Genomic DNA, 20,828 nt, shown 5'->3' on the forward strand with positions numbered 1-20,828 from the left:
CATTAATAAAGTTGATAAAACCATCCTTTGAATCGCGCATTTCTTTTTAAAGCACTCGTAAAATTTTAAATAACAGGCTAATTACGTTGCAAGATCAACATTGCAAAGCCTTTGCCCCCTCGGATGGAGTCGGTTGTATTTTAATGTGTTTGCTCACGTAAGATGGCGGCAATCACAGTCTGTTTGTGAACGTAAAACGCTATAATTATCACTTAATGTGTAACTGTTTAACAGGGCTGTAAAAGGGTGGTCCATTACGTGTCCACAATCACAGTGAATGGATGTAAATTATGCTATTGCAGGATTTAATAGCATTATCATAAAACCTTGTTGAAATGTCCAGCGAAAAATCCTGTGACATTTTGCAAGTGAGTGGCTTCAATTGTAGGATATAGGATACTTGGTTATTGTCAGGGCTGAAAGCTGGATATATTGCTTGTAATAACTGTGCGATGGAGATTATTGGAGGATGCCTGTGTTCAGCAGTGGACTGATACGATGATTATGGTGGACTGTGCTGTGTAACATGTCTCCAACTTGAAGCTAGTAATGGCAATGGCACCTGCAAGTTACCGTGTGTAAAATATTTCGTTTGTAAAAGCGTATATTTGCAGTTTCGGAGCATAAGCATAATTCGCCAGTTATGTTTTTAGTCCCAAGTACTTATCTCATGGACGATATAGTAACTTTCTACAACTTATATCATAGTGTGAAGTAGAAAAAAGTGCCTTGCATACACCTGTCCAAAGCTGTTACTCTGATGCGTTTAAAGGCAAGCCAGTGGGAAAGGGTTAAATATCCTTAAAGCCAGTTTACTTGAGTTCAGTGATTAATTATGGTAAACTAACTACTGAACTCAGAGTGATTTAATGATTACTTAAACTATTCCTTAGTAAAGATTTTGTATGGAAAACTTTTTTTTAACCTTAATTAATCCGTGAACATGGCGCTTGCAACAGGGAAATATCGGTAAACTCGTTAAAATGAATTATGGTAAATATCCCGTTATAAGTTCTAATAATAGTGTAAAACAATTGCTAAGGACTGGGTTAAGTAACCACTAAATGACTTTGAGTGCGGCGGTAAGTCACCAATGTTCTATAGTTAGTATAGTTAATTTACCTGTCGTGTGCGTGCTGCATGTTCTTTGGGCGGCACTTGGGGAAGAGCCGCGTGATACGCTCGCCGACGTCCGAGCCGGGCGTGGAGTCGCCCGCGCCGTCCGCTCGGAGCGCGGCCGCGCTCATGTCGCCAGCACCGCCACGGTCACACCGCCACCGCCTCTACCGGCAATAGGTGCCGCTACGTTAGTTATTAGTACGCAGACACAATTAAATAAAAGTACAAGTAAATATTAACCAACAAACAAGAAGATCCTTAATCCCAAAAACTATAAAAATAGAAAGGAGAAATTACTAACTTCGCACTAAGACTATAAACATGCTGATACAAGTATGCACTCTTTGTTTTACGAGGAGTGTTTCAAGTATTTACACAAAGGTTTTAGGACTAAGAAAGTTCTGGAATTCTAGATGAGTAACTAAAATGGAGGGTTAGATGGCAAGCGCTAAGCGCGCAATTACAAGACATGCATTTTATTCATGCCATTAATATAGTCAACTAAACGTAGCCTTAAGAAGACTTCAAACCGAAAATCAGTTGAAAAAGTTCCCATGACTATGTTATAAGCAGATTTTTTCAAAGTGTCTAGCCAAAAATAGGTAAGGATGACATTAATCAGAGTAAACCACCAGTATATTCATAGTGTATGTTCATAAATGATAAATAATAATAATAATTATGTCAATCACTTTTAATGTACAAACCAGACGCTTTTGAATAATGCAATTACATTAGTTTTCGGCACTGAAAATAACTGTACAGCACTCTGTAGTTAAGGGGCGGTCAGCAAATTACATTTATTCGATTTAATGAGTTCCGAACTGCATACGAATCCGAATCGTACATGTGTAACTAATTCTGTCTGTTTGTTAAACTTTTAATGACTGCGGCTGATGTTTATGTTCACGCTGTTTTTGGCGCTTAGGGAATATTTTATTCACATTTTCCAGTACAAACTGGAGTAATTAAGGGTTTTTAAATAAGTCTAGATGTTGATAATTTTTTTAAACGAGCATTTGCATCACCTGGTATGCAATCGCCGCCGCCTATGGACACCCGAAACACCAGAGGCGTTACAAGTGCGTTGCTTGTCTTTTGGGGGTTAGGGATTCAAGGCTTACATTGGATACAAGGGGCACATTAACATGTGCTTCTTATCCAATTTCCCAATGCTACATTGTCTTAGAGAATAGATTTAATGCAAGACTATTTAGTTTCATTTTGTCTGGTTCCGTGCCAACCCTCGTAAATGTATCCCAATGTTATTTGACCGTTAGCAGTATCTATGTAAATCAAATACGGATCGCTTCTCCAATTTCTTTGAGAAATGTAACCTCTTTGGAGGCGAGTTTATTGGTTGTAAATTTTAGACTAGGCATTACTGGAGTGGAACACGGACAGAAATATGGAGAACGTGGAGTTTGGAACGTACCTGACGGAAATATTCAAGAAGGTAGAATATTGGAATGGCGGAGCGTAGGTTGCGCATACAACACGGTTTAAATTCAGCTTCCTAACAGCAAATTCTATCCAAAATGAACCAGAATTCCAGTAATTCAAGCTGTGAATTATGTGTATCAAAATCTTTTCAACTATGTACCTAAATATATTAATAAAAATTAAACGTCTAAGTATCTATTTCAATAAGTAAAAGTAGTAACATAATTTTAAATCGCAAACTAATTCTGCTTAGCAACAATCAGCTTGAAGTGCAAACAATTTCTTCAATACGAATAATTGGCAAAACGACCAAAACTGCAGCCATAAATATGGTAGATTACATTCATTGTGCAAATAATAAAAGGAATAAAGTGCATAGCGTAGGTTCATGTTAATAGCTTCTAGGAACGTTTTGGGTTTTATCACTGGTGTTCGGCCAAGGCACCGAGTTGCGGAGGTATTGGGGGCAGGGGCCAATGACGTGTTTCGCATGGCACCGACTGTAACCGCTGCCAAACTACCAGATCGATAGAACATTAGCGTTGGCCCACTAAATCTGCTTGGGCGTTCAGCGATAGCGGATGACTTTAGTAGGGACAAAATAAATAGAAGAATATTATGATGATTTCAAATGGAAAGATATTAATTATGTCTGTAAATAGTAGATTACAAAATCGCACTAAGCTTGATAAGGTTGGCATTTCCAGACTTACTACTCTGAGAAAAAACACTGAAATAAACTCTGAGTTTGCAGTCCTCTATAAAGTCTAGACAAAGTATGGTAAAAGTACATTATCCAAATGTTAATTTAATTTAAAAATATTGCTCTAAAGTCTGTTAAAGTTAGTTTCTTTAAAGACATTAAGCGTAAGCAATAAAACAATATCCATTCCGTGTTGATATTGGTCAATTGGCCTACATTTTTGAGACATTGGAAAACAATTACGTATTTTTCAATTGACCAACGAGGTGACCTATTTTCGAACAAATAACCCGTATAGTACAAAAACATGGGAGTGTTTGTTTTTACCGTTTTTCCCATTGGCAACAATGCGGATTAAGCTTTAACGGCTTACACGATTTTTATTTCACGATTAATGCTCGAATTCACTTACTCTGATTTTGTTTTTTATTTATTTTTTGTTCCATGTGGATGTGCCTATGTAGGGATGTGCTGATCTAGAGTGTTGATGGAATAGGGATAAATTGAATCAATTATTCACCCGTCCCGAAAACTGGCTGTCAGTTAACAGCAATTACTAATCCCTGCCATACATAACAAAGCTTCCAACACATTCATAACAATTTAAAACACAAATTGTCACTTCTTTAAGATTCGAGTGGGTACTTTATAAAAGCAATACTTTGGCACAGATGCTTGATGTCTGATGTCTTCAACAAACATTCGTATGAGACATTTTCTGCAGCGCTGGCGTATAACTCAACTTATTCTAGTTTTATGGAATACATTCTGCCATATGAACGTAACGAGCTGTCGCGTGTTTTATGGCCCAAAGTAGGGTTGCCAAATCAAAAATCAGAAGGCGTACCAACTTGTTAATTTGACTGGGTATTTTTTTGCTTCATTAAGCTTGAGTGAGTTTTAAATAGGATTTCTTTATCAGTAGCTATTCTATCTTTAACTATTTTATGTCTAGAAGTAGTAAAGCTGAACTATTTTGGTACAAAGCTAGGAGGTATTCCTCGAAGCGCAACTGTTTTGAAGCGCACCTCTCCAAGCGCACCTATTTTATTCCTCGAAGCGCACCCGTTAGTTGCGCTTCAAGGAACTATTAAAAATATTAATTTTTATTTCCTCGAAGCGCACCTATGTTTTATTTTCGACTAGAGAGGGGATGCTAACTGAAACAATCTATACATATAATAAAATCGTAGAAAAGTGCTGTCTGTACATTGAAAATAAAAATAAAAAAAATAGCAGGGGTTATTGTTATGTCGATGTCGAACCCAAAAATGTAATTAACTTTTTTTTTGTCTGTTTGTCTGTTTGTCTGTTTGTCTGTTTGTCTGTTTGTCTGTTCGTCTGTGCGCGCTAATCTCAGAAACGGCTGATCCGAGTTGGATGCGGTTTTCACGAATATATTGTGGGATGCTTAAATTTACATTTAGTGTTTGTTTCATGTCAATCGGTTCATAAATAAAAAAGTTATGTCAAATTAAAGAATCACGTCGAAATTCTATGCTTATACCATTAATCTCCGCAACTATTTGACGGATTTGGTTGAAATTTGGTACAGATATAGTTTAGAACCTTAGAAAGGACATAGATATATTTTTATTTCAAAAATCAAAAAATTAAAATAAGAAATAAATTATTTATAAATAATTCTATGTCGATCGTTACACGACTTCGGTTCATGTTATTGTTTTAATTTATCGAAAAAAAGTAAATAAATAGTAAAAAGGTATGAAAAAAATAATATCAATATAATAAAACATTTAGTACAAAGAAAATGCTCTAACGGAGTATAGATAATTCTATGTCGATCGTTACACGACTTCGGTTCATGTTATTGTTTTAATTCATCGAAAAAAGTAAATAAATAGTAAAAAGGTATGAAAAAAATATAATATCAATATAATTAAACTTTTAGTACAAAGAAAATGCCCGAACGGAGTATAAATAAATAATCCAAGTTGTCTTTATCCTCGATAGATGGCGTTGGGATCGAAATAGATCGCGCTATGGTTTCGTTACATTCATTTGGTTGGGTATCGGCCGAGCGCTTCGGTACTATCGTAGAAAAAGTGTATTATCAGTATATTATTTGTCTGTAGTGGTCCTGCTGTTTCGTATATTCTAAATTGGTTTCGTTGTATTTGTCAATTAATAAGTTTATTTGTTGGGTTTTCCTGGTTTTTTGGTTAAACTATTTAACGTAGGTTTAGTTTGATATCGATTATTAGTAGTTACTGTAGTTAGTTTTTTTAATAAAATTGTAAGTCTAATTTATAAATTAATTAGATTAGATTTAAGTCGTTTCTTTTAAATTATTTAGTTTAAGCTTGGTTATTATAGCATAGAGGATAGGTTGTAATATAGTTTCTTTTTTAATTGTTATAAATTCGTAATTCGTAGCTTTCTTTAGTTTTAAGTTAGTTTAAGTCCGTTTTTAAACTATTTTTTCAATGCCCTAAGTGAGTATACATCTATTAAATTCAAACGCAGAGCTCATTATGTTGATTTTTGAAGAGTTCCCTGGAATATCTTCCACATCTGATTTTTGAAGAGATCCCGCGAGATCGGGAACTATGTGGTTAAAACCAAAAATTTGCCGGAAGTCACTATTCCACGCGAACGAAGTCGCGGGCAAAAGCTAGTAGATAATAAGATATCGATAATCTGATACACGTAGTGCTATCTATGAGCAAATAAGGTTAAACATTTAAAAATAGTTTCTTGTCGATATATGACATCGCAAAATGAAATGTTCCGCTTGAAACCGCCAATCAACGACTCTTATTCGTTATTTTATACAATATTCAAGAACTCTGTACTCGTCGACCATAGATTGTTATTTTTTTTTAATAATGATCCTAATAAGTGGACAAAGACCTCAACCGAAAGTATTAGTATAATACGTACACTTTTTAAATTGTGACAATATATGCACGTGGCGCGGGAGCAGTGTACACATATGCGCGCACGCACACACATACACACACAGACAAGCCGTAGCCATTTTGTGCGGGAACTGGTGGATGATATTCATGAAGAATCCATGTCTACCTTGGACCCTCTCCCTGAGCTTTATAAAAGAAAATTTAACAATTTACTTGACCAGGGAATTAATTTGTCACGCGAAATACCAGGATTTAAAAATATTAAAACTGGACTGTATAATAAACGGAATAAAAGTCTTTGAGTTCAACGTTTGTTTGGGAAATGTTCAAGTAAGTAATAATAATTATACGTATGTCCGCAAGGCAGCTTGTGGCGAGCTGTTGGGCAGTGGCGACCCCACGGACCTGACTCCCGGGAGAGGCCCTATTTCTTAACTCCGGTTAGTACTCGTGACTATCCGGAGTAGCCTCTCCTGCCTCATTCTTGCCTTAACCGGCTGGTTTGAGTGGAGATTCGCAAGAGTGGAGTTGCCTTCAGCTCCACTTGGGCAAGGATGTATCCCAGTAAGATGCGGGTAGGGGTCTTGACCGTACTTCCGGGAGTGCTCTGATAGCCGTGGGATGCCTCTTCTTCCTCAAGCAGCTCAACGTATGCTGCCCTCTTGTCGCTACATGCTAGCGGCCGTTTTCGGGGGCCCAGTAATTGAGTTTGCTAGTCACCCCCTGCCTGTTTATCCGTATGTATCAATATTGGTCAGGGGCAGGGGCCATAGTACCCATAGTTAACCGGTTAACTATTCCACAGCCACCCACACCCATATCCCTATCATTTTCTTTTTACCATATCTCACAATAGTCCTGCATCAGCCGGGGATTGTCCTTTGGTGTACTTCCATAGTGCATACAGGAATAATCGCCGGCTGATGTCCCATTACATTTAGATTAAAATTGTTCAACGGGCCTCTGCGAGTTGGCTTCGGTTCCTCGTATGCCTTCCAAAGGTCCAGGACCCTGTGGTCCCGTACAAGGAAAGGACAAACATAATTATACGTAATATACTAATACTTTCGGTTGAGGTCTTTGTCCACTCATTAGGATCATTATTAAAAAAAATAACAATCTATGGTCGACGAGTACAGAGTTCTTGAATATTGTATAAAATAACTAATAAAAGTCGTTGATTGGCGGTTTCAAGCGGAACATTTCATTTTGCGATGTCATACATCGACAAGAAACTATTTTTAAAGGTTTAACCTTATTTGCTCATAGACAGCGCTACGTGTATCAGATTATCGATATCTTATTATCGATAGTTTCAGTTAGCATCCCCTCTCTAGTCGAAAATAAAACATAGGTGCGCTTCGAGGAAATAAAAATTAATATTTTTAATAGTTCCTTGAAGCGCAACTAACGGGTGCGCTTCGAGGAATAAAATAGGTGCGCTTGGAGAGGTGCGCTTCAAAACAGTTGCGCTTCGAGGAATACCTCAAAGCTAGAAGTAAAACGAAAGCAGATGTAAAATAAAGCAACCCTTCTCTCAATAATTCTGTGTCCCTGTCTACAGGGCCCTAAGGGTGGGTTTATGCGAACTGTTTTTATTGCGCCAGACGATACACGCTGTCACAGCAGAACCTTTTTTGTTGGTAGGCTATGATGTAGGAAAATCAGCTTACAGCCCGCGGCCATTTTGAATCACAAAGGCTAGTTTGAATAATGTTTTGCTCGAATGCAACTTTTGGTGCAGTTATTTAAATTTTATTCCGTTTATGGGGTTAGCGTTTGCTTGGCGGCGAAGGTAATTTTGTCTTGTTTAGTTTTCGGTTGATTGATGATTGTTATTTAGAATAACTTTCTTATCAAAGGATGGCAGTTGGAGGTGGAATATCTATGGGAGTACGATTAGCTGATAATGACGAAACAGACAACGGATATTTTCTGTCTTATAGGTCCCAAGCCCATCGTTGGATGTGCCATAATCTCTTTTTATGTAGACAGGGAATAAATATCACAGTTTAAAAGCTTCAAGTTATTACTGTACGATATAACATAAAAGAGGAAAGATTAAATTAAGATACACTACTGCTCGTGAAAACAGATCCTACAACGTCAACCTACTTTATATTGTTAGAATAAATTGAATTCGCAGCAGAATAACACTGAGAAAGTTACATCGAAGGAAATCGCATTATCAATTGCATGAAATGCAAGAGAAATAACAGTTAGTATTTATTTTCAGAATGAAACGTTCACCAGTGGGGGATTAATGGACTTTACGTATAGTTTTTATCGACCCTTATTATTGATATGCACGTGTTTCGGTTAAAAATTAGCAATTAAAACAATGGAAATAGTAAAATTGAGGACCTTGACCTCGTTTCTGCTATCTGCTAGACAGTCCCCATATAAACACATTGCAAAATATAAGCTGTCATGTATGACAAGTTTAATAACATAAAATTTATACCCAAAAAGATTGCGTCGTCGGTTTAATCAAATTTACTTTGTCTCGTATTTCTAAAGAGCAATCTACAAACACTCGATATTATAGGGATCCTTCACAGAAAACTTGTTATTACCGAGATTACAAGCCAATTTCCTTTCAAGATACATGTCCCTTACATCAAATTATGTTTTATCCTTCTTCATGAGGGGCGTAAAACATGTGTTTATTTTCTGCACAGACTTTCTGCTCTTCTCCCTCATATACAGTAAACATAAGTATGCCACATAATTAATTACATTAATGCAGTCACAAATTTACTTGTTATTTATTTAATGCCCCCAGGGCATAACGAAATCTTTCCTTTCAAAGCAAATGGAATCAACGTAATTCACATTTACAGAATTCGAACCCTTTCAGCGTACTTAAAATAGAACCTTTCAAGTCTCCAACCGAAATTAAAACTTAAATTTTCATTACGAAGATATAATTTTGTTTAATATCTTTCATTGTTGGAGGGAGAGTGGTCGAAGTGACATGCCTTTTGGCCAGACGTCAGTACAGTTCGCCAATTAGCAAGCCTCTCACGGGACTCGACTATATTTAATGAATTTTGGAAAGAATGGGACACTCGAGTTCAGCGGTAATTAAAACCCCATTTATAGAATAGGCGTGAGGGCCAGGCTGGAGTGCTCATTCATCTGTCACGGGAAACAAAAATTGAATATAATGGAAGGCGCCAACTACCGAATCTGTAAAGGTCCTGTACGCAGAATAATACAAAACCAACGACATTGTGCTCTGCGCCATTTCTTCTTGAACATTCTTTTGTTTAATGAAATGCGCATTTTTTGGGCTTCTCCATCTCAAATAAAAAACTTTTGTTTATTACTCGTATTTAAAAGACGGAAATAATACGGAATTATACAATTCCGTATTATTTGACAGTTCGAAGGATCGAACGGAAAAATTCTGATGAAACAGGGTATGTAAAATGTTGTGGGCAAAATATTCGATTAGAGCTGGGGATGGGTCAACAGTAACACGTGTCGGGAGCGACAGCCGCTACGGGCTTGTAGCGAAACAACTTCGTAACAGGAAAACGTCCGTTTAAAATGTAGGCGTTCGGAAAACACGAAATGAAAATCCATGTCGACGTACTTTTATAACATTTCCTGGTCTTTTCCGAACTAGTTTTGGGGTCGGTACTGAGATATAAACAAATTTGGCTTGACAAGTCAGTCATATTCTTAACTGGATTGATTATGGATTGAGCTTCTAATAATGTAGTTTGTCAGATTGAATTTCATCGATGTTAATATAGATATTTTTATAAACCATTGAACATCCTACCTAATAGTTTTGTTCTTTAATATACTTAAATGTAAATATGTACTTCATATCTAAAAAAATATGTCATGAATCTTATGAACTGATCAAAGAGTTGTATCAAAAGATGTTATCCCACGCCTGAATTGTTCCTTTGTAGCATCTAATTTCATTTCTAGATCACTAGAAATGTCAGAAATATATCTATTACTATATACAAGAAACAAACTACATTTATTTTTATATTATTATGTTAAAAGCCAACAAAAACCTGACAAAACGGCTTTACGTTAGAATTCAGAGGAGATAAATCAAGCAAATATGAAGAGTAACTTCCAGTACTTTGGAGAATCTAAATGGAGCTTGTGACCCGATGGTAATGCATGTATTGACAAAATACGTTCGGAGGTCGTGAGCGGCGAGTCGACATTTAAAAGTCGTAAACTAAAGGTCAACGCTACGAAAGAGTTAGGTCGATAGAGCCTTTGTCAACTCCCCAACTACTGGTTCATAGAAAAAAAGGTTATCTAGCTACAGCCATGGGAGTGGGTTTATGGAATATTTATGTCGGAACTTCCAATAAGTTCGACAGGAAAATCCATTCTTTACTTTTGTTTAGTTTTTTCTGTTTTTGCGCAACTTGGAGCTATTGCAGTTGGTAGTTTTCGGTTTGAGAAAATAAAGAAAGAAAGAAAAGAAAGGCTGACAGCATTTTTAAATGGATTTTTAATAAACGTCATTACTTTTTGATGGTTAGATTTAGCTTAGAATAAGCGAACGAGTATAGCTTAGAATTAATGTGCGACTCTAAAGAACAATTCAATTTAAATCTAATGAGAAACTACTGCAGTAAACAAATAAAAATAGGTAACATTTTAAACCAAATTATTAGCTTATCCAATGCAAAAATATAACTAGTAAGTACATTTCCATTTAAGTAACCCAAAAAGCATCTAGAAACCTTACATTCGCATTTTCCATTACTTTACCTATACTTATGTACAGTTAAAAAAAACCAGTAGCAAAAAAATTTTAGAAATACGCCTTTTTTGAGTAGACGAGACACAACGGCCTATGGCAATGGCAGGTAACATTTTAAAAATGATATGCACTGCACAATGTCACTGGTAAACCGCCACGCTTCCACTTCAGGTCTTTTATAAAACTAACTACCACTGAAACTTGACTGGTGCGCGTTGTATAATATAAAAATGTAAACATTTCCTATTGTTTCGTATAAAAAATATTTTTAAAAAAGCACAAGTCTTTGTAGTAAGTTTGTTATGTAGCTAAATTCCCTAGTGTAAACTGCGTTTGTTTTCATGATAGTAAGCTGTATTCGTGCTTCTTTTTCGACGATGATATATTTTGAGAATAACTATCGTGAGAAAATACTAAATTACCTAAAAAATCACGGTTTGCTTACGTATATCTATGGAGAAAAGCTCTACTAGTTTCGAGTCATAGAGGGACTCTTCATCATGAGCACCGTGCGCAGACACGGCGACGGTTGCGTAGGCTGCGCGACACTAGTAGACCTTTTCTCCATTATCTATACGTAAGTAAACCGTGATTTTTTAGTTAACATAATGAGACTATTTACATTTGAATATAGGTAAATTCTTTGTTACTGTAGAGCAAACTTAAGTATGAAAAATAGTAGAGGTATTTACTGGTTTCACCAATATATCACTACGAAGCTACATTGCTTTAAATCTACCTCAATCAGTTTCCCAACTAGGTCTTAGCCATGTTAGTCAGTACTTTACATGAAGCGAATAACCGTTTATTCACCACCCCTATCGGTGGTTTGGGTGGTACGACAAGATGTTCTGTCCATACGACATCCTTGGTCAGACCTAGGGATTCCGATTATCCTGAGGAATAACCGTAGTGGTTGGTACTAGATGTTATACGATGAGTTCAATGGCTTAAATGTTCTCCGTGGCATAAGTACCTATCTCGATATGGATGGACATTCTTACTTAATGCTTCTAACTGCTTGTCATTGGATTTGTGCGTCATGTGTCGGAACGCAGATCCACGTGAGACACAATGTATTTTCTATTGGTGCCTTATATCTTATCGGCATACGAAAGCTACTTAAGCTTTTGCTCGACTACTTAAAAGCTACTCAATTTTAAGACGCTCTCAAACTACAAATTGAAATTGAGTAGCGTTTGAGTATTCGGGCGTTTGTCTATCAGTGTTAATTAATTTAACAAATGTTCAGCAATGATAAATAAAATATTGTGGAAATCGGACATACTAAAAAAGTCTAATTAATGTGCAACACAAAACAGTATATTTTCATGTCAATTAATACCACTAATTAATTTTACACATCTAAAATACACATCAATACTCGTCATAGAACGAATTCACAAATTACATGTTGAACAAATAAACGTTCGTAATTTAAAATGAATGACAAATTAGTTCATTAATTTTGAATATTCATTCGGTAGATGTAATTTGTTTACGGTCAGGTTTCACAGTTCAGCATTCGATATTTAAATTAAAATGTATGTACTTAAATTAGTAGATTCTGAGTTCTAACTAAATGTCATCACATCAGTCACAGACAGGCAGAAGTGCAAATATTTTTATTATTATGTATTAACCGCCGTACTACTGAGACATTTAATGGTACTTAAACTATTCCTTACGAACGATTTTGTTCAGAAAACTATTGCAAAGTAGCCAATAATTGACTGTGAAGAGGTAAGACCCACTTTTTCAAAGATGGTTTTAATGATTTCCATGAAGATATCAACTATATTACTACAACTATAACTGTAACTTATTACTACAAGTAGATAAATACGTAAGTACCTATACACTGAACACAATTCATGATTGCAAATACTCGCAAAATTATAAAAACCAAATAATACTTTGCCTGTGAAATCGATCCATTGCTTGGTAGTCGACAGTCGACAAAAAAGGTAGAGTTGGTACTACACACAATGAAAAGCTACAATTCAAATAAAATACCGAACATTATTCGTTCACGTTGTAACCAGAAGTTTCGTGACTATATTTTAACGTGAGAATGCTAATGTTTTGCCTCATTAGTACAGTAAAAAGGTTTTATGGCTACATTATTTTTTTGTGGAAAGGCGGAGTTTTAAACACTGGCTGAATAGAATCGATAGTAGAATTAAAAGTAAAACGAAGTTAGTTGTTCGGGATTTAAATAGTCCAATAAAAGTTATTTGTTGTTTTATCTGACAATATCTATATATTAATACGGGCAAAAACTTTGGACCACATTTTACGAAAATTGCGCGGACGTAGGAGCATAAAATATAATAGTTTATGTGTTGTGCATAGCGTTTTGTCTAACTATACGAGTAATCGATAGACATTGCGTATTTTGCAAAGCCTGGTATGTATATGTTATTGAATTTAATGTGCTATGAATTATTGGTTTCATTTACATAATTTTGAATATTATTAAACCAATGTTGATCTCATCACTAACGAAGGAGTTAACAACGTTTTTCCCTGTTTAATAAATATAAATTATATGCATTGCATTAATAACTTTAACGAAATTTTAAGACTATTTTTGATAATGTTAAATACGAGTTTTCTATACAAAAACATCAATAATCTATAGGAAATATGCAGGTTAAACAAAATCCATACCTTTCCTCATAGTTGTATCCTTCTTAAACCTGAAACAAAATAATTAAATTATTAATATTTATAAAGTTAGAACAATAACAATTCGCGAACAATGACATGAATAAATTATTTGTTTTCTTCTGACATTTTGGGAGGTCGGAACAAAGTTATAGATGTTGTCACAGAGATACCAAGTTTGATCGTAAACATATGTATGAAGGAGGAAAAATAGGCGAAAACTGAGAGAATACTAAATATGTAAGTAGAATAATTGAGAACAAATCAAGAAACGGTACAACGGTCAGTGTCTTACGGCCGTACTCAGAGTCATTTAATGATTACTTAACCTAATCCTTAGCAATTGTTTTCGATACAAAATCGTTACTAAGGAACAGTTTAAGTAAACATTAAATGTGAATGCGGCAGTTGGGGAACTAAAAAACCAAACTAAAACAACCCTAGACAAAATTATGGGGTAGAACATCGACCGCCCCTCGTATATTAAAAAATAGGGTTGCAAATTACCATGTCTTCGTAACCGAAAAACATTTTCATATGCAATAAAAACAGAAATTAGGCTACATAATATTCTAAACCACTTTTTATCGCATGTAAATACGGAATAAATAAGAATATCATACATTATTTATGAATGAAAGTTTGCCCCAATTTTCTTTTAACGCATGCCGGGGGCGTCAAGCGGGGACTGTGCTTTAAATTGAGATGCAAATCTAGCGTCTAGTGGCGTAGACGATATTGAAAGCGCTGTAAAGTGAGTGTTGAGAGGGTAATTCAGCGCTTTGTGCTTTAAGTTTGCGTTGCCAGAACTCCAGTGCGACACTTCCCTTACATAAATTCAGTTTTGGTGTAGGTATCTGGGTTAAGTTTCTGAAGGCATTTAGGCAAATGTGGGAGCTGAGTAGTGTTCCTACTTGTAAGTAAGATGACTTCAGATATTTAAGCTGTGTTGATGGCACGTTTGAGGTAATTACGGATGGAGAAATAGTATTCAAATCACTTGCTTATTTAACTTTATGCCGTATTGCTTTATTATACGGTTCAATTAAAAGTCACAGTAATAAAGGTAAGGGAGTTTACCCCCAATAAAGTTCCTTATTAAGTACAAACACAGTATTCCACGCATGACCGCCTACACATGATAAACTTTGCTATACACTTTTCGACCTAATTACTAAAAGCACAGGGTTTAAAGTGGTCAAATGCCTACAAACTCAAGTACCTACGTCACTTGAAATCCGTTATCATAAATTGGTGTGGCACAATCGATCGCTCCAAAAGATTTAATATTGAGGTGTAATTGACGGAAATCTAATTTGAGTTTGAAGCTTTCGAAGTGGGGAAATGTTTCCTTGCTAAGCCGAATGCAAAGTGATTTATGTGGAGTTGAACTGTAAATAGTAGTTAGGTATTTGTCTTCGTTAGACTAGTCAAATAGAGTTGCGGAGTTACTGGTATATTGATGTGCGCCGTACTTTGGTTGGTTATTTAATAGGATTTTGGTAATGTTTTGAATATAGATATATGATGGTAACTATGATCCGGAGCTGCGGACTTGAAAAGCAGGAGTAGGAAGTAGTAGGAACGGCGAGGCTTTTAGTCAGTAAGAGTCTAACACTCCCTCTCGCTTTGCCCAAGGCGGGAGAAGTCATTGTCTGATTTTCCCCTCTTAAAAAAAAGATGATAACTGTAACAGCAACAGATGTCTTGATAATATTATTATATAACAAACATAAAGTAATAAATAATATCACATCAAAGGTAAGATAAAGAAAAAGTTGTAGCATCCTAATTTGGTAACAAGATTACACGTATCATCAAGTGTCTGGAGGCTACATAATCATAACCAAACTCAAAAAATCAAATAAAATGGACCTTCTACTTAAACCTCAATACTAATTAACATCGATAAATGATTACTTCCAATCCCAAACTCCTCCTAGGTGGATATCCAACGTAGGCACTGATATCAAACGTTTCTGGGCTGATTACGTTGAACAAGCCTCCCTCACTCCGGTCAACCACCCCGACCGTTCTAATTGCATACCCGAAACGCCTACCAAACAGCTTTATTAAAATGTAATAATATTCAATAATCTTATAACGGCTTTATTAATATTCTCATAACATTTTAGAGGGACACTTGATTGCCTCGCCGTGTCTGGACGCAATTATGTAGCAAAAAGAAGACTTGGTTTTGATTCCCAGGTGGGACAAAGTGTTATTGAGGATTTTACGGTTTTTCGAAAATTAAAGTGAATTGATAATGAGGATTGCGAGAAATGTTTGCTAATTTGGTTTGCAAGTTTAACTGTTCTTGCTGTCATAACTGGTAGTTAGAAGTATCTAGAATTTAGAAGAATCTGACAAAATAGCCCTGTTTAGTTTCACTACATCAATTATAACAAAGTACCTACCAACAAATTACCTACGTCAATTACAGGAGATCATTGAATTGGAACCCACGTAAAGCGATTCTAGGAAGGTTTAACGTAAGGTTAGCGGTTATTTGGAAGCTAATTCGAGGCCCTAAGTACACAATAGATGTGGTGTTGAACTTTATATTAAACTTGTAAGATGTGGTTGAATATAGATTAGTTAGGATCACCCTTTGTGTCACGCTTAACCAGCCATACTATTTCAATTAAGCTTATAGCCAGGGTACTAAAGGGGTCAGGCCTGCTTACGCGACCAACATAGTACTAAACGTGGTTTCAAGGTTTCAAGTAAGAATGCCAATAGGACCTATTAATTAGGAATTTGGTCGGAAAAAATGGTTGTATATTCCACGTTAGGCACTTGTTTACTTAAAAAGTAGTTATAACTACATATAAGTGTTATTTTAACCTGCAATTAAAATAATTAAATGGCCTCAAGCACAGAAAAATATTGTAAAATCTTACTTAGTCACCATTCATTTTGTCGATTGTACGCGCATTTTTAAGTAGGTATATCAAATGAACGAGGTATATGATCCACAAAGCCTCTTACTAAGCTTATTACTTATTCAAAAAAGGATTACATAAAACCTTTTAAGATAATAACACTGTTGGCGTGTAATTAAAACGAATGCTACGAAAACAATACGAGAAAAGTAAATCTTAATGGCTTTAACATGGCTTTTTTAAAGTTGAAGAATTAACATGAGAGGTTAGCGTTTTACCAGCTAACATTAATTTTGTTTGTCTAAGGAATTACTCTTTTTCTAATATGTATTTTTTCTGTACAATTATGTTTATGCTACGAATAAAGAGCAAAAAAGAGGACCGCCTTAACTTTTCGTTACTGCCTCCATTTTTTTCAGTCATCCCTATCCTTCCCTCCTAAGTATGAAAATTAGCATGCTGAAAACCGCATCAAAATCAGGTCAGCCAAACGCGAGAATATAGTTGCGCACAAACAACACACACATACGTACAGGTCAAACTGAGAACCTCCTTTTTTGACGTCGGTTAATAATTGTACAGTTGTACAAAAATACCTAGAAATAGTAATGAAATAAGAAAAAAATACACTTGTAACTGGGGCCGACCATTCTAGGAAAATATAATTATGATACCATGTTATTTCTTTTTACGCACGAGAGCAACAGATGACATGACCGAAATGGTCTAGTTATTTGTATAACCATGTAATACTATGTATTAGTAAATATAATATGTAGTGATAAAAACTAGTACATATGATATGACTGAATATCACATCACACAATATCAACACCGTATAAGTGAACACTGGTGACAAAAGGCCTCGCATGGAGAAGGTTTGAGTATTAACCACCACGCTTGTTCAATGTGGGTTGGCATCACTAAGTAAGAGAGATTTTATTTAGGTTAGAAGAATTTAATATCCATCTCAATAAAGCATGATACCTAGGACGCTTAAATCTGGCAAGGGACCAAATCGGTTAGTTTTGAGCAATAATATATGGTGGAGATCTTTTACCAACCGCTCATAACTTGTACCACAGGCCATTTTAATTCTGGCCAATAGTGTGGCGTTGTTCGGCGGCCATATTGTCGGTTGGGCCTGAGAAATTTTAATATTTGCGACTACCCGCTTTCCAGATTAGGCTTTGTTAGTGGCGGTCTGTAGTCTGACACTTTATTCGTTGTTTTATACTCGTAGGGAAATTAAAGAGCGTGGCTTTTGTAAGAAATAAGTATTTGTTTTGTTTTATTGTGGTTTATGGTGTGGCTAATAGAGTTTGTTGTGCTTTTCAGGAAGAACACTTTTTTTAATAATAAGCTGTTTACCTACATGGGGTTTTTTTGAGGAACAGTCAGTGGTAGAATACACCATTAGGCATTAAAAGTTAGGTGTAATGACAGTTAGGTTTGGAGTCTCATGTGAATAGGAAGCGAGCGAATTGCCATACACCCCATGTTTATAGAGTCCGTGCTATTTATTACCGAGAATTTTCAAAAAATCGTAAAATAGAAATGGTTTTCCTGGGAGTCGAGTCCTTTGCTCAGCAGTTGTTTTTGCGATCTGTCGATTAACAGTCTCAAACTTGGTAACCAATTCTCACACAAAACTTTTTCTTTGATTAATTCAAAACTCAATTCAAACTGAATTAAACTCTCCGACTAAATCTTAAAACACAAAATTAAATGACAAACTCAAAACTAATTGATTGAAAGCAACTATCTTAATTTTACCTTAGGACCAACATAACTAAATTATTCCAATTACAAATACCAAAACGTAAGATAACCATTCCCTTTGAAAGTTGTGACTAACTTCTATTACTAGATTCGAAGGCAGTATTGACTATTCTAGTTCAATTGGTTCAAGTAAATACCAATCGATAGAAAACAGGACCAAGGTCATATTGGAAAATTCCAATTACACCTTTATCCTCAATACATTTAAAGTTTAAATTAGTGGAGCAGTTAATTTGTTAACAGTAATTATTTGGTCCTTGAATACGGATCTGTTTGTCCCAGTTTAATTATGATTTAGGTTTATTAGTCAACTATGTTTGTGCTAGTTAATATTGTATTGTTAAGTTCTAGGTCCTATTGTTATAGGGAAACCTATTGTCAAACTCTAAACACTATTCTAGAACTTTCTTTATGAAGATGGCGGGAGGACGACACTAAAACGACCTTGGGAGCATCATTAGCAGGTGCTGATGATTTTTCCCGCCTTGGGCGAAGCGAGGAGTCTCAGACTCTTACTGTTCCTGTAACCTGCTAGGCAGTCCGCAACTGTGAGCATCAGCCCTATAAAGACATCCTTTTTGAGAGGGGAAGATCATCTTATGACTTCTTCCGCCTTGGGCGAAGCGAGGAGTCTCACTCTCTCTGTCTTGCTTTTCGAGGCCGGAGCCCCGGTAACCCGCTAGGCAGACCGCAGCTCTGGGTCGGCATCAGCCCAACTACCTACTGGGCCTATCTGTGTTGATCTGACGGGTCTGGTTCAGGTTAAGCGGCGGGCTATCCTTGCTGGCCGTCCGCAGACCCGCACGTACTGTGTGGCTGGAAATAGACCCCCTAGATAAAAGACCTAGCTTAATAAGGGACGTCAAAATTCTATAGTCAGACTTTTTTACTTTAGGTTTAAGGTTTATAATTTTTTTTTAAATATACGCTTCCAAAAGTGCCTGAACTTGAAACACCGTATTACCACGGAATACCATCAGTTTATTCGTAAAATTCCCTGCAAAAAGGCTGGATGTATTTTCACGACCATCTGTTAAGGTATTATGTTTCGAAGGACAAACACGGATGTGGTTACATTGACGCGCGGTCGATCTTATGTCAAGACAGCTTTATAGATTGTTTACTGAACATTGATTTCATTGTGGCAAGTTTCTTTTAATATTATCGTTTAATATTCGTGCTTTTTTTGAAGATCTTATGAACTTGTTTAGAGATTTAAATGCAATTCGATTACGTTTATGAATACATCAATGAATGGGATTAACATCAGTTTTAACATAATTTGTCGACCGCAGCAGAGCAGACCTCTCTTGTGTACCTAGAGGTGGTCTATAGTCCAACTGTCACAAACTGTTGGTGTAAGTACTTATTTCATTGCAAGCTCCATTATTCTCATAAACTTTTTTTCTGGCAAAATTCTGGCATTTATTTCAAAGATCCATATTTGTGGTCATGAAACTATTATTGTATAATACCAACAAAACAGTGTGCCAGGAATATAGCGCCAACTGACCGCGGATATCGTGCGGTAGCTGCTGTGGCCGGCTTCTTGGTACACGCGGCAGCACATCAAGCTACACCTAACCTGTTAACAATTCCAACCTTGTTGCTTCATAATACAGATGAGAATCGATTAACAAGGGGTATTTTAATGTGCTTTCGACAACAAGGATTGTCCAACACGGTATTAAAATGTATAGATAGTCGCCACACCATCGACCATGTGGCTTCGATCGCCATATTGCCTGTTAGCGGTTTCGGTTCGACGGAAATTACATGGAAATGCATAATTTTCACCCTTCTGCATATGTACTTATGTACGTATATTCTGTGAACTGATTTGCGGTCATCACCCCGATTGTCTGTAGCGGTGACTCAGCATTTTGTATGCAGACTTTATAAGTTTGTAAGTGTATAAATTGTCAAGCAATTTTGTACTTTAAACGCATTTAATTAAAACTAATAACAATGACGCATGCAGTTTAGTTAACATTTCTTAATGTAAGACTGACGGAAAGCAATAAAAGGTAAAAAAAAATATATTTATTGTACGATACCAGTGACTAAGCAGACAAAGTAATGAAGTAAATAACAAGTAGATAGACAAGAACATTTTCTAAGCTCTCTAGATATCCCGGAGCTGCGGACTGCCTAGCGGATTACTGGGGCTCCGGCTTGAAAAGCAGGAGTAGGAACGAGGTGGATTTTTAATCAGTAAAAGTCTGACACTCTTTGCCTCGCCTAAGGCGAGAGAAGTCATTGGATGACTTTCCTTCCTCAAAAAAAAAGCTCTCTTGATATATTGATATATTTAACTAAACATTATCGTATACCTAATTTACACACACATGCCCAAAGAACAAGAAGTTCCTTTAATATACTTCTACACATTCACCAATCTGCCCTTCCAACAAAAGAAATCAGCACATAAATAAAAAAGAAAGTTAACTTAGGACAAATATCAATGGCGTCGGGAACATCAACTTAAGTCTTGTCTAGACTGAACTAATGAAATACCTACATTCCACGATCAATACAAGATTACACAGCTTGGGAAATTATTATACAGGCTGCGTGTCATGTTGCTATTTCTA

At 36.1% G+C, this 20,828-nt stretch overlaps 1 protein-coding gene across 11 annotated transcripts in view; it reads right to left on the reverse strand.

The window, feature by feature from the left end:
• The window catches only part of LOC118269460 (protein lin-10), a 162,820-nt gene that overhangs the window by 30,198 nt on the left and 111,794 nt on the right, over window positions 1–20,828 (reverse strand). For 8 of the 11 annotated variants that reach the window (XM_050698526.1, XM_050698531.1, XM_050698530.1 and 5 more), the window contains 2 exons: window positions 13,571–13,599; window positions 1,123–1,281 (listed from right to left, as the gene is read on the reverse strand). In XM_050698526.1, coding sequence (XP_050554483.1) covers window positions 1,123–1,247 — 125 coding nt within the window. In that variant the 5' untranslated portion in view covers window positions 1,248–1,281; window positions 13,571–13,599. Of the gene's footprint in view, window positions 1–1,122; window positions 1,284–13,570; window positions 13,600–20,828 lie in introns of all 11 variants that reach the window. The other 3 variants (XM_050698534.1, XM_050698533.1, XM_050698527.1) reach the window with 2 other exon arrangements.

The sequence above is a fragment of the Spodoptera frugiperda genome, chromosome 15 (assembly GCF_023101765.2).
Source record: "Spodoptera frugiperda isolate SF20-4 chromosome 15, AGI-APGP_CSIRO_Sfru_2.0, whole genome shotgun sequence".
Taxonomy (NCBI): Eukaryota; Metazoa; Arthropoda; class Insecta; order Lepidoptera; family Noctuidae; genus Spodoptera; species Spodoptera frugiperda.